At 35.6% G+C, this 14,203-nt stretch overlaps 1 protein-coding gene across 9 annotated transcripts in view; it reads left to right on the top strand.

The window, feature by feature from the left end:
* The window catches only part of SLC41A2 (solute carrier family 41 member 2), a 143,432-nt gene that overhangs the window by 84,778 nt on the left and 44,451 nt on the right, over positions 1–14,203 (top strand). For all 9 annotated transcript variants that reach the window (XR_012420556.1, XR_012420557.1, XM_045365828.3 and 6 more), the window contains one exon: positions 2,531–2,610. Coding sequence is in view for 7 of the 9 variants with exons in the window: in XM_045365828.3 (XP_045221763.2) it covers positions 2,531–2,610 (80 nt within the window). In the remaining 2 variants the exon portion in view is untranslated. The remainder of the gene's footprint in view (positions 1–2,530; positions 2,611–14,203) is intronic.

The following is a 14,203-nucleotide window of genomic DNA, read 5'->3' as shown; positions in this document are numbered from 1 at the left end:
AGGGGCTTAAGGAGGGAGGTCTCTAAGACAAATAAAAGTAGAATTGATGAGTTTGACTGCATTGAAAGGTACTTCATAAACTTAGTTACACATGTGAGGTTGAATTAGTAATAGGTACCTAAAAAGTGAAGAAAAATAGGAGGCAAAACAAAAAGTGTAAGTGAAGATATCTAATAATACACTCTGTGGCTCAGCTATGAATAATGAAATTTCCGTGGTTATAATAAAGTCACCCCTAAGTATTTCACCAGAAATTATAACCAGATTAGCAGGATGGGAGGAGGAAGGGATTTGGGAAGGGATCAAAGTGGGGAGGGAAGTGTAAGAGAGGTCAAATACTCATCTGCCATAGTAGGAAGTCATTTGCTAAATGTCTAAAATTTAAAATGAATAAATAGCATTATAAGCATGTTATTTAGAAAAATTAAATGCCAGAAGAAACTACTAAAGAAGTTAAAAATAATTTCTAGTAGAGAGAAGGACCTGGAGGTGGGGCTAGGGACTATTGTTTTATTATAAACTTTATGGTACTTTTACATACCTCTTTTTTTTTTTTTTTTTTTTTTAAATAGAGATTGTGTCTAGCCGTGTTTCCCCAGCTGAAGCACAGTGGCTTGATTGTAGTTCACTGCAGCCTCAAACTCCTAGGCTCAAACAACCCTCCTGCCTCAGTTTCTTGAGCAGCTGGGACTACAGGCATGCACCCACCGAGCTAATATTTTTACTCTTTTGTAGAGACAGGGTCTCGCTGTGTTGACCTGGCTGGTCTTAAACTGCTGGTCTCAAGCAGTCCTCTCACTTCAGCCTCCCAGAGTGCTGGGATTACAGGCACGAGCCACCATGCCGGCTGTACTTTTACTTTTTTAATGACATACATCTACATGATAAAAATAAAATTTAATAAAAGCAAATAAAACTACTTTTATCATTTAATTTTTATTTTAAAAAATGTATATAGTAAAATCGCTGGGTTGTGGAGATGTCGGTCAATGGATTAAAAATTTTGGTTAGAGGAACATGTTCAAGAGATTTATTGTACAACATGGTGATGATAGTTTATAACAGTGTATTGTATTCATCAAAATTGCCAAGAGATTTTAGGTGTTCTCACCACAAAAAATAAGTATGTCAAGTAATGCATAAGTTAATTAGCTCAATTTAGTCATTCCACAATATATACATATTTCACAACATGTTGTATAGGATAAATATATGCAATTTTTATTGTCAATTTAAATAAGTAACAAAATATGTAAGTAAAACATGTCTAGAAGCCTATATAACAGCATACTAACAGTGTAACTCAATGATGTAACTAGGGTTGGTTTTTACTTTATTCATTTTGTCTTTTCTAATTTTTTTCTATAGTAACTTTTATCACCGGGCTTAACAGGAATCTTAAAAAAATGTATTTTTAGCAATTGTTGTTGTGTTATATCCACAACAGGATCTATATATTCTGTCAGAGAGGTTTATTTTTTGACTCATAACTAGTTTGTTCTTGAAATACGTACTTTGTTCTTTTAATTAGGGCTTAAAATGTTAAAATATTTCTAAAGAGGACTATTTTGGGGCTCTACAATGTACCTCTTTAGTGAGAACGCCTACAGTTTAGGCATATTAAGACATAATTCATTTATTTACTAAAGAATTAAAATAATAAAGATTTGATACTTTTTTAATGTTAACTATCAGGTAAGAACATTTGATCTGATATTTTGACAATCCCATTCTGTGACAGTATGTAGTTCATTTTGTTGTAATGCAGATGGCATTTTTCTGGAAGATTTGGGCACAGGATCCCATGGAATATTAGGACTGGCAATGTTTTATACTACATAGACTCAGAAACTGATGTTAACTATTTGATAATGGCCTTGGAAACTTAAAAAAGTCTCCAAGTTCCACTGACACATTGAAAGTGTACGGCTTGCTACCATATAACGATATGTTAGTTTTCCAGATTTCTGTTCTCAAGATCAGCTCTTTCTGTAGCAATAACTCATTATTTTAGTTAAGACACATCCTAACAATATCTAGTTTTAACACAATAAAAATAACCTATTTTATGCCTTATTTATTTCAAATATGAAAACATACTCTTTTTAAAATTATTTTTTAAATTATGAGAGTGATCAATGGCATGGTTTTAAAAAATTAATAAGCACAGAAGAATATAAAATGACCATCAGTCCCCTGTCACCCTCACCCCCAGAAATAGACATGGTTAATAATTTCTTGTATGCTGTTCACGACATTTTAATGCATTTAAAGCATATGCTTTTTCTTTTCACAAGTTGCATATCTTAGACATCAGAATTCTGAAATTTGGGGCTAGAGCTTATGCCATGTTTTATTTTCAACATTTTACTGTTGACATTGATTTTTACTTTGAATATTTTTCTTTTTGCTCTATTTTTAAAATGTGTGAGTATTTTATTTTAAAAAGGAGGGGTGTCTGTATGTACAGAATAACTTGAAGTATATTCTCTTTCCTCTTCTCTAAATTGTATAATTTTATCTCTTTCAGTATTGGGGGCCTTATTCTGGACACAACTGTATCTGACCCGAACTTGGTTGGGATTGTTGTTTACACGCCAGTTATTAATGGTAAGAATTAGATATACTGTTTCCTGATAATATCAAATCTTGTATACTCTTAGGTACTATTAGGAGTCTTAGGGCTCAGATTCAAGAGGTCTGTACTCCTATCCAGCCATTCTCCCTCCAACCCTAAGTTGTTGCTCACAGTGAAAATGACATTCGCAGATCTCAGTAGGTGGAATACATTTCTGAAAAGTCCTCTTTCTTAATCTTATCATGAACCACTAGTTTGAGAGTCAGGGATACCTGACTTAAGATTAATGTGGCAAAATACATTTCAGATTTAGTTTATTATTTACATTGGGATTATCTGCTATCGTATATTGTTCTGTTGTTCCTTTGGTCAATTTTTGTGGATAAATTAGAGACAGCTGGGTTTAAACATTGCTTGAGTCCATTCAGTTCATTAAAATCTAGGGTGGGCGCAGTGGCTCATGACTGCAATCCCAGTGCTTTGGGAGGCCTCAATAGGAGGGTCGCTTGAGGTTGGGAGTTTGAGGCCAGGGCAACATAGTGAGACCCCCATCTCTATAAAAAATTCAAAAATTAGCCAGGTGTGGTGGCACACACCTGTATTCCCAGGTGTGTCCTCAGGAGGCTGAGGCAGGAGAATTGCTTGAGCCCAGGAGTTAGAGGCTACAGTTAGCCACTGCATGCTAGCCTGGGAAACAGAGTGAGACCCTGTCTTAAAAAAAAAAAATTAAAGAGAAAAATCTGCTGGTCCTCAGCTGACCCCTTTGAAAATCTGTCATATATTTTTTTGTTATCTATGAAATGGGAATTGTAATATTTAAATTCACAGACATTTATGTATGAATCACATTTAATAAGATCATTTTAATCCAGTCTACCAGCTTCTGGGGTGGCTGTCATTAAAGTGGATTTTTTTTTTTTTTTTACTTTAAGTTTTGGGATACATGTGCAGAACGTGCAGGTTTGATACATAGGTACACATGTGCCATGGTGGTTTGCTGCACCCATCACCCCGTCCTCTAGTTTTTAAGCCCCGTGTGCATGAGTTATTTGTCCTAATGCTCTCCCTCCCTTTGCCCCCGACCTGACAGGCCCTGTTGTGTGATATTCTCCTCCCTGTGTCCATGTGTTCTCACTGTTGAACTCTAAAGTAGATTTTAAGTATAGCCTAGACCTTTGCAATTTAAACAGTAATTCTACTTGGGGAAAAACATGTCCCAGGATATACTACATATTTAGTGTAATTTACTTTGCGTATCTATGTAAAAAGAAAATGTGTCAGTCGGGCATGGTGGCTCATCCCTGTAATCCCAGCACTTTGCGAGGCCAAGGCAAGTGGATCACTTGAGCTCGTGAGTTTGAGACCAGCCTGGGCAACATGACCAAACCCTGTCTGCACAAAAAATATAAAAATAGCCAGGCATGGTGGTACATGCCTGTAGTCCCAGCTACGTGGGAGGCTGAAGCGAGAGGATCCCCTGAGCCTGGGAGGGAGGCAGAGGTTGCAGTGAGCCAAGATCATGCCACTGCACTCCAGCCCGGGCAACAGAGCAAGACCTTGTCTCAAAAAAAAATGTATATATGTATATATGTAAAATATATATATGACATATAAAGGCAAGTTCTTCAAAATCTAATTTCATATCTAAAATTTCTACTGAGTATTTTAATTTTTATATCCCTTTAGAATATCAATGAACACATTTTCCCTATAGGTCTCTCTCTTCGTGCCTCCATTCTCCCCATTGCCCACACATAAAATTGTGGGACCATCTATTTCAACCTGGTCCTTCATCCTTTTTGACTGAAAAGTGACCAAGCCATTGTCTACTTGCCCTTTAACACAGTTCACTTGCTCACTCGTTTATTTATATAACAAGCATGTCTTACCCTTGTAGCCTAATGTCTCAATATAGCCATCATTCAAGTAATAAAGTAGCCTTCCTGACTCACTCTCTATTTGATGCAAATTAAGTGTCACTAATAGCCTAGTCATTCTTAAACATTGTTTTTATTACATGGGTCCTAAGACCCATGTAATAAACAGTGGCTTTTTTATCCCTGCCTATCAAATCAAATTTGAATTTTTCTTCCTAGCTTTCAAGGCCCTCTGTACATGGTTGAACTCATTGTTTCGCAAAGACACGTACAAGTTTTTTCATTATTATTCTAGCTAGGTTTTTATATTGTCCCCACAAAGATTCATCTAATTTTCACTGCCTGGAATAACTACTGCTTTCCTCCCACCTCTTCAGATCCTCTTCTGTGAATATTAATGGATGAGTTCATTAGCATAAACATTACTCATAATGACTGTTAGAGCTATATTAAACAACATTTCAGTAAGAAATCTAACTTAAATTACAATAACCCTTTTATTATAAGACTTTAATGCATATTTCAGTTGTTTTACCTTACATAAGAAACAATTCTAGAGCTTCACTGAAATGCTCTCCTTGGACGTCTGTGCCGTGGCATTGCGTGATATTCATAGTAATGTATTTTTAGCCTCTCAGTAAGTAAACCTGTTAGTTGGCTATCAGCACTTTGGGAGGCCAAGGCAGGTGAATCGCTTGAGCTCATGAGTTTGAAACCAGCCTGGGCAACACGAACAAAGCCTGTCTGAACAAAAAATACAAAAATTAGCTGGGCATGGTGGTACACCATGAACTTATAAATTCCACTCTTTAAAAAACATTAATAGAAATGGTTTATTCTATGTTCCTGAAAGAAGATGGAACATTTGAGAATTGAATTTCATTTAAAATGTGTTGGGGAATGTACTATTTAGAGGACCCTTGTTTATCTTCATCACTATCCTCATCATTATCTGCTATTTAGTGAGTACCTACCACTAAGTACCAGGTAACTCACAGGTTTCTTTTATGCATGTTATGTCATCCTCACAATAAGATCAGTAAGTTGTCTAAGGTCTCTTACCTTGTGAGTGGTCAGTCACGATTGAAGCCCAGATTGGGTCTATTCTAAGCCTATGATTTTTTTCCTCAAAATATGCAGCTACTAATTTATGTTTTACTAGCTACAAGAATGTATACATTATTTAAAGTAAGGCCTATCTGTGTTCATATTGTGACTAGAATATCTTTTAATATGTATTAATGTCTTTCAGAACTAGTGGCATTTTCCAAAATGTATTTCTTGGTAACACCAGTTCTGTGAGATGTTAATAAGTATAACTTGAAAAGTGAGTTCTGTGGTCAATCAAATTTGGTAAACATTAAGTTAAACAAACTTGTTTACTACAGGATTTCTTAAAGCCTTTGTCATGCTAACATATACGTGAGTCTCTCTTTCTGGTACTTCTGTTAGCTAGGTGTTGGGATTTCTAGATCTAGCCTTCCTCAGACCCCCTAGACCACACTTTGAGAACCATTGATCTAGGGCTTATATCTTTTTTATCACAGTCTACTTTCAAACAATAATGAATCACTTTACATATAGGATAAGAAGCTTATGTCACTATAGTTGAATTACCACTCCTCTTTCTTATGTGCTCTTTTTTGAAATACATTTTACTTTGTAGTAAGTCCTGTAATATATTGTTATTATTTTTTGCTTCAGTTATTTTTAAAGAGACTAAAAATGAAAAAATATATCTTTTATATTTTCTCATATAAAGTTATATTTCCAACACTCTTTTCTTTGTGTAGATGCAGGTTTTTATCTGGTGTTATTTTCCTTCTGCCTGAAGAAATTCCTTTAATGTTTGTTGTAGGGCAGGCTTACAGAGGAAATAGAGGCTTTAGGCATGTCTCTCCCAGCATGCTTCTCTCTCCTTTCCCTTCACCACTATTCTTATCTCTAACAATGTCTATTTTTAAATTCTTTCACCCCTATCTCAGAAGAGCTGATTCTTTTGCCCAGGACCGACTAGTTCACCTGTGCCCTGGATACTATTCCATTACAACTCCAACAGGAGCCTTACTCCATCAATTATTTTAACTTTTCTGGTATCTCCCGTGTCTTCCTCTCTTACATCTTTTCCCTTTAGCTTATGAATGTGCACAAGTCTTTTATCCCAAGTCACCTTTCCCATAGTGCTCTGCCTTCTCAAGCTTCTGTTCTCTCTCCTACTCTCTACAGTCAAACTTTCCCAAGTGTAGTCTGTATTTTTTCAACTCATTATAGTATTTTTTCTTCCTTCTTACTCTACAAAACTGCTTTTACTAAGCTCTCCAGTGACCTCCTAATTACTTTATCCAATGACTTATTTTCAGTCTTCATTCTATTCAGTTGTTTAATACTATTTACTATACCCTTTTTGCAATTCTACCATTCTGATCCCTTCTCTGAAAATTCTTTTTCATTTTCCTTCACTGGTTCCTTCTTTCTGCCTGCCTCTGTATTCTTCAAGTCCCTGCCTTTGAGCTCCTATTCTTAGTTTTTAACCTTCTTTCTGGGCAATATTGTCTCATCCAGAGATTTTTGAAGTGTGGTCCCTAGACCAGCAATATCACCTGGGATCTCATTAGAAATGCAAATTCTTAAGCCTGAATCAGCAGCTCTGAGGTAGAACTCAGCAATTGATTTTGATACATGCAAAAGTTTGAGAACAACTTGTCCTTGTCATATGGCTTCATTTCATGGCTTTATCCCTAGTCTTGACATATCTGTTCCTTTCTAGATCCATACTTTAAATTGGATATTTCTACATGGAACATTTGAAACTTCTAACTGAAATTATCCTCTTCCCCTCAAACCTGCCCTTTGGTGTTTCCTGTGTCAGTTAGTGGTGTCAGCTACCCAGTGTCCCAAACAAGACATCCCCAATCGCATACTTCCTCTCCCTTATCCTATTTTTATCTGCTCTGGAAATAACTTCTGAATTAGAGATGCATTGGTTAGAAGGAGGATGAAAGCTATGTTATTGTAGCCAAGAAGGAATCAAGAGGGACTGTTTATTCAGTGATCAGGAAGTCATTTGAGAGTTCAGTTTTGTTGAGTAGCAGACTAGATAAATGAGAGTACAGTCTTACAATAGAATGTTATTAACAATAAAAATGGATAAATTACATGTCCCAGAAGAGCAAGGATGAATCTCAGAAACTTATATGATAAATTGTTCCATTTATATAAAGTTCAAGTGTATGTAAAACCAAATTATATAGTATTTAGGAATATACATGTGTGTGGTAATAACACAGAGAAAAGCAAGAGAATAAAAAACACAAATATAGTCACTCTGATAGGGAAGGAAGGATATGAGATTAGGGAAGAGTGCAGAGGGCACTTCAAATCTAAAGATAATGCATTCCTTTTCTTAAACTGGGTGGTGGGTACATGGGTGTTTTTTTGTAGTATAAATCTTTATAACTTACATATGTTTATAAATGTTATTTTTGTATTTATTAAATAGTATAAAACAATAAACATCTTAGAAGTAGCACTTTTAGACTTCATGTTAAATGATTGACAGTGAAAAGAAAAGAATTAGAATAACACTTGGAAGTCCAGATGAGGAACTTTTTCCAAGAGAAGAGACATGTGGGTACGTTTGTTGGCAAGGAGGCAAAGGAGTAATAGAGAAGGAAAGATCAAGGATGCATGAGAGATGGTGAATAATGAGGGAGCAAGGCCCATGAAGTGATGGACCACACAGTAGCCTTAGAAAGAAAGGATAACCCCTTATTTCAATGTGGTAAGAAAATAAAAGGAGTCCTGAAGAAAGAGGTGGAAATACACAGATATGGGCGAGGGGATAGAGACTAAGATGAACAAGGACCTTACAACTGACAGCCTCAGTTGTCCCAACAAAGTAGAGAGATTCATTTCTCTAGGACAGTGTTTTCTAATCTTTCTCATGTCATAGCACACATAAAAATTATATTCGGATGGCACCCTAGGGTGAAGAAGGCAGCCATTTGCAACCAGAGGTTCCTGATATGCCAAGAGCTTAGAGGATAGTATCTTGACACAGCTGTAACCCATCTGAGCCACACTGGTTGGGAATTGCTGATCTAAGGCAGTGTTTTTCCATCTTTTATTTTCATCATCACCTTCTGAAGGAGCCGTTTGAATCATTTTTTTTTTCTAAATGTACCTACCCATGAAATTTTCATATTACACATCTACTTTGTATCCATTTATGTGCTGTATGTGTAAATGGGCTTTATAAATAAAATGAGTGATTTTTTTTCTCCCCTCAAGAACCAGTTTTCACCTCTGTTAAGAATGTATAATCTAAACTGAGCATGTTGGCTCACTTCTATAAGCACTATGGGAGGCCAAGGAGGTGGGATTGTGTGAGCTCAGGAGTTTGAGACCAGCCAAGGCAATATAGTGAGACCTCATTTCTACAAAAAAAAAAAAAAAAAAAAAAATAGAAAAAGAAAAGAAAAATCAGCCAGGCATGGTGGCACACACCCATAGTCCCCGCTACTCGGGAGGCTGAGGTGGGAGGATCACTTGAATTCAGGAGATCAAGGCTGCAGTGAGTTGTGATTGCACCACTGCATTCCAGCCTAGGCAACAGAGCAGGACCCTGTCTCTAAATACATACATACATACGTAATTTATTTAAAAAAGAATGCATGATCTATGGTAAAGGAAGTAGAAAATTTAGAGAGTTCATCAGCCATTTACCACCTTGTCTACAAGTGTGTTGGGAGGGAAATGGTAAAGGTAATGCATTAGGGATTAGGGAGGTGAATACGCCTACCCTTGTTTAAATAAAAAGATCTTCACTAAAAGTGTGTTCCAATGTATTTCTTCTTAAAACTATGAAAAAAATGGAAGCTATTTCTCCTCCATCTTTTTGCATTTCTTGAAACTAAAAGAGTAATTTCTGCATGTGAGTTCTGGTAAGTCCTGAGAGGAGAACAGGTGAAAATGCAGAGGTACGTAGAGATGGCGAAAATAGTTAGGGATGTAGGAAGGGGCCAGACTTATTATACTGTTGATTATAAAGATTTATTTCTTAAGAAAATGAACTTTTGCTTTGGGTTCCCTTCGGAATGTACAAAGGAATTCTTGACAGAATTTGAAATACATTCCATGACGTTAGTGCTAAACATTTACTGGAAACATATATTTCTAAATTTAACAAAACATAAATTTGGATTTTAAAACAGTCCCTAGATGAACCTACTGATAATTTCTTCCTACTTTCAAACTTTATTTCATCAGCTGAGCTTATTCAAGCATCAGACACTTAAAATTCGGTCTTGTGGATACTGAGGAATCTTGCATATTAATTAGTGTATTGACAAGTTGTTTTTACTAATACTTTTAATTTATGTGAGACTATCTTTAGATGCTCTCCACTGGCTTTAATAACACAATTAGTCCCTAAAGACTTTAAATAATTTAAAAGAAATGTTGACAGACTAGCTTTTAGTAGAAACATAGTATATGTCATTATAGCAAGAAAGCATTTTTTGACATTAAAGAAAACTAGGCCGGGCGCGGTGGCTCAAGCCTGTAATCCCAGCACTTTGGGAGGCCGAGACGGGCGGATCACGAGGTCAGGAGATCGAGACCATCCTGGCTAATATGGTGAAACCCCGTCTCTACTAAAAATACAAAAAACTAGCCGGGCGAGGTGGTGGGCGCCTGTAGTCCCAGCTACTCGGGAGGCTGAGGCAGGAGAATGGCATAAACCCGGGAGGCGGAGCTTGCAGTGAGCTGAGATCCGGCCACTGCACTCCAGCCTGGGCGACAAAGCGAGACTCCGTCTCAAAAAAAATAAAATAAAAAATAAAGAAAACTATTCTAAGGTAATAATTTTGTTATAGTTTAAAAATATAACCAATGATCATGATGAAACCATGAGAGGCTAAAACTTTAATTAGCCCCTTCAATAATTATGTTGTTTACTTAAAAATTTTATTCACCTTATCTGGAAAAATGATATCAGTGTCTTTCTGAAGTCTCTCATTCATTTTCTTTTTAGTTTGGTACAATTATAACATCAGTTATGTCTGTGTTTCCTGGACTACAATTGTGATAAGGTGATAAGCTGTTTATTTATAAGACTTTATTTATATTTATTATCATTATCTTTGTCTGTTACGTGGCAACAAATAAATTATAAAAGTAGTTTTATAAAGTTTTACCAACAAATTTGTGGGTTTTAGAAGAGAGCTACAATTAATCATTAGTAGCTTTTTGTTTCAAACTCAATTTAAGGGAAGTTGCAGTTGTAGAACAGATATACTTTGGCTTAATAGCAGATGCTGTCTGTTTTTGCATTGAAGCATTCCATATCCAATAAAATACCACATAGAACATTACCCCCAAGAATATCCCCAGAGTAACTGAAGAGGAATGCAATTTATGCATTCCTATGGAAAATATCCATCATTGAAAAACGTATCTGAATGTAATCTTCTGCTTTGCATTAAGTATAGTTTTTTGATATTAGATTCTTTTCCTTTTGAGTGACTATAAAGAGAAAGATTACAAAGCTGTTTTTGCTAATTTACCCCTTATTGGTTTACCCAGTAACTTTTTGTGAAAATGCTTGCATTATATAGTTAAATATTCTTGCCGCTTTCAATTTCTGAGACTTTTTCATTTACCCTCACTTAGAGGTATAAACTATTGGCCTTGTTTATATATGCTATTATCAGATGAGTACCAATACATGCTAATTATTCAATGTTCTGTCTAGTTGTTTGTTTGTTTTTTAACGTCAGTGAGTTTAGCAGTTGATAGTTGTATACCAACTGTAGCAACACTATTGTGAATAAGTTCTGATAACCCACTACCATTGGACCAGCCTCTATTCTTTTCTTTAGAAAGTAAGTTCAGATTTAGAAAAATCCAGACTTTAAAAAGATAGTCACTTCTAACTTCTAGTGGAAAATTTATTGAGTAAACAGAAGGCTGTTTAATTGATTATTTAAAATATGGGTGCTAGCCAAGCTTGGTGGCTCATGCCTAAATCCCAGTGCTTTGGGAGGCCTAGGCAGGAGGATCTCTTGAGCCCAGGAGTTCAAGACTAGCCTGGGCAACATAGTGAGACCCCATCTCTAAAGAAAAAAATATTTTTTTTTAATTAGCTGGGCATGGTGATGCATACCTGTAGTCCTGGCTATGTAGGGGGCCAAGGCAGGAGGATTGCTTGAGCTCAGGAGTATGACGTTGCAGTGAGCCATAATGGCGCAACTGCACTCCAGCCTGTGAGACAGAACAAGACCCTGTCTCTAAAAATAAATAAATAAATAAATAGAATGGGCACTAAATGATTTATTCTCTTTCATATATATTTTTTAAAACAAAGTAGTCTGTGAATTGAAAAGCAATACAGTTTCTGGACATCCTCTGACCGATGAATTCTCCAGAAAATGTCAGGACCTACAGTTAAGAAAACGCCAAGTCAGAATCACATTATTTACATAAATTTATTATTATTGATAATAATATTTAACATTTTTAAGCCTTTGCCATGTCCAGAAACTGTGCTAAGCATCTTTCATGTATGCATTATTTTATTTAATTCTCTCAGCATCCTTATTAGATAGATATTAAATTATCCTTATTTTCAGATTAGAAAATGGAAGCTCCAAGAAGTTAAATATCAGTGATGTCATAGCAAGTGACTGAGGTGATTTTCAAACCCACATAGTTTGAGCCACAGTCAGAATGTTACAGAGAACACAGCTCTGCATTTATGTGCCTTATTATTCTGTCTGGTCCATGTGACTTTTAAACACATTTTTAAAGAAATTTATTTTCCTTTATAAATTTTTTCAGAACTCCCTGGGATACATATTTTAAAATTTTTATGATGAACTGCATTTTAAATTATCTTAAGCTTTGCTTTAATGAATTTTTTATTTACTAAATGAGATGTGATGAGGAAATCATGAAGCTACATTTAGTTTAAGATCAAGACATTATAATTTCAGCCTTAAAACTATAATGTTTAAATTGCTTCATTTTTGGTCATTGGCACAAAAAGCGATCAGCCTCTCAGCTTAGAAGGGGGGAAGCTCGTGCTTTTCCTGTTTCTGTACTTACATTTTTTCTGCAATTAAAAAATATTAAATTCTTATTCCACAATAACAAATTAACATTATTAGAATTCAGTGAATGCCAAAACTTCACTAGGTATCAGGCAATATATAGGTGATATATAGGTAATATTGACCTAAATATCTTTGAACAAAATTACTCAATCTTTGTTTCTGAGTATAATGCTTATGGATACCCAAGATTAAACTGCTTAGATTTGGAGGCTGCTAGAGCTGGGTTTTTTCTTAGTAAGAAACTGGATCCTAAATATTACATCCTAAATTATTAAGCAAAGAATTAATAATCTAGCACAAGTCAGATAATCCTATTATAAAAACAAAACAAAAACAAGGTAGTTTCATCACACTTTTTTTTTTTGGAGGGAAATCTGTTTTGCTTCCAGGTAACTTGGATCAACAGTGGGTAACAGACCTGGCCAGAGGATTGCTGCCTTCTGATTCTCTCTGATATCATCAAAGCTTTCGACCTTTAGCACCTGGTTCAGACATCCTGTTGCAATTGTTCTCTAATTCTTCTTGTTCAGAAATCTCCTTCGCCAGTGTTTTTGGTGTGATTTAAATGGAGTCCTTCATAAATTTAAGATGTCAAGTTCTCTTGATTTCATACTTTTTTCAGAGCTCATTCTTCCAACTGTTGTACCTATGTAGGCATTTCTTTGAGTATTTGTCTAAGAGTGGAATTGCTAGATTGTAAGATATGGCTATCAACAACTTTATTTATTTATTTATTTATTTATTTACTTACTTACTTATGTACTTACTTACTTACTTAAAACAGGGCCTTATTCTGTCACCCAGACTGGAGTGCAGTGGCATGACTATGGCTCACTGCAGCCTTAATCTCTTGGGCTCAAGCCATCCTCCTGCCTCAGCCTTCTAAGTAGCTGCAACTACAGGTGTGCACCACCACACCCAGCTAATTTTTTTTATTTTTAGTAGAGACAAAGTTTCACTATATTGCCCAGGCTGGTTTCAAACTCCAAGGCTCAAATGATCCTCCTGCCTCGGCTTCCCAAAGGGCTGAGATTACAAGTGTGAGCCACTACACTTGGCCTCAACAACTGTATTACACAATGCCAAAATGTTTTCAAAAGGGATTGTAACAGTTGACATTCTTGCTAGCTTTGTGTAAGAGTGCTCATTGCTCCACGTTATTATAAATAGTTGATGTTTTTACGCTAAAAGTTTTTACCAATCTGATGAGTATGAAATGATATTTATTATGCTTTTATTCGCATTTCTGCAATTACTGATTCTCTCTACATGTAGGAGTTCTTTATATATTCTGGATAGTAGTTCTTTGACAATTATATGTGTTGAAAAAAAATTCTTCCACTCTGTGGCTTGTCTTTCCACTTTCTCTGTGGTGTCTTTTGATGAACAGAAGGTTTTAATTACACTGTAGTCAGATTTGTCAACTTTTTCCTTTATGGTGTGTAATTTCTCTCTTTTGTTAAAAAATCCTTTTTGATCCATTCTGTATCATCTTGTAAAACTTAATATGTTTTTCTTTTGCATGATGTGTTTAATTAATGTGGAATTTATTTTTGTGCATGATATGAGAGTGGGGATCAAATTGCATAGGTTTTTGGCATATTCCATAATTATCTTAGCACTACTTATTACAA

Source organism: Macaca fascicularis, chromosome 11, assembly GCF_037993035.2.
Source record: "Macaca fascicularis isolate 582-1 chromosome 11, T2T-MFA8v1.1".
NCBI lineage: Eukaryota > Metazoa > Chordata > Mammalia > Primates > Cercopithecidae > Macaca > Macaca fascicularis.
The sequence above is the reverse complement of the archived record's forward strand: the minus strand, read 5'-3'. Positions and strand labels throughout refer to the sequence as shown.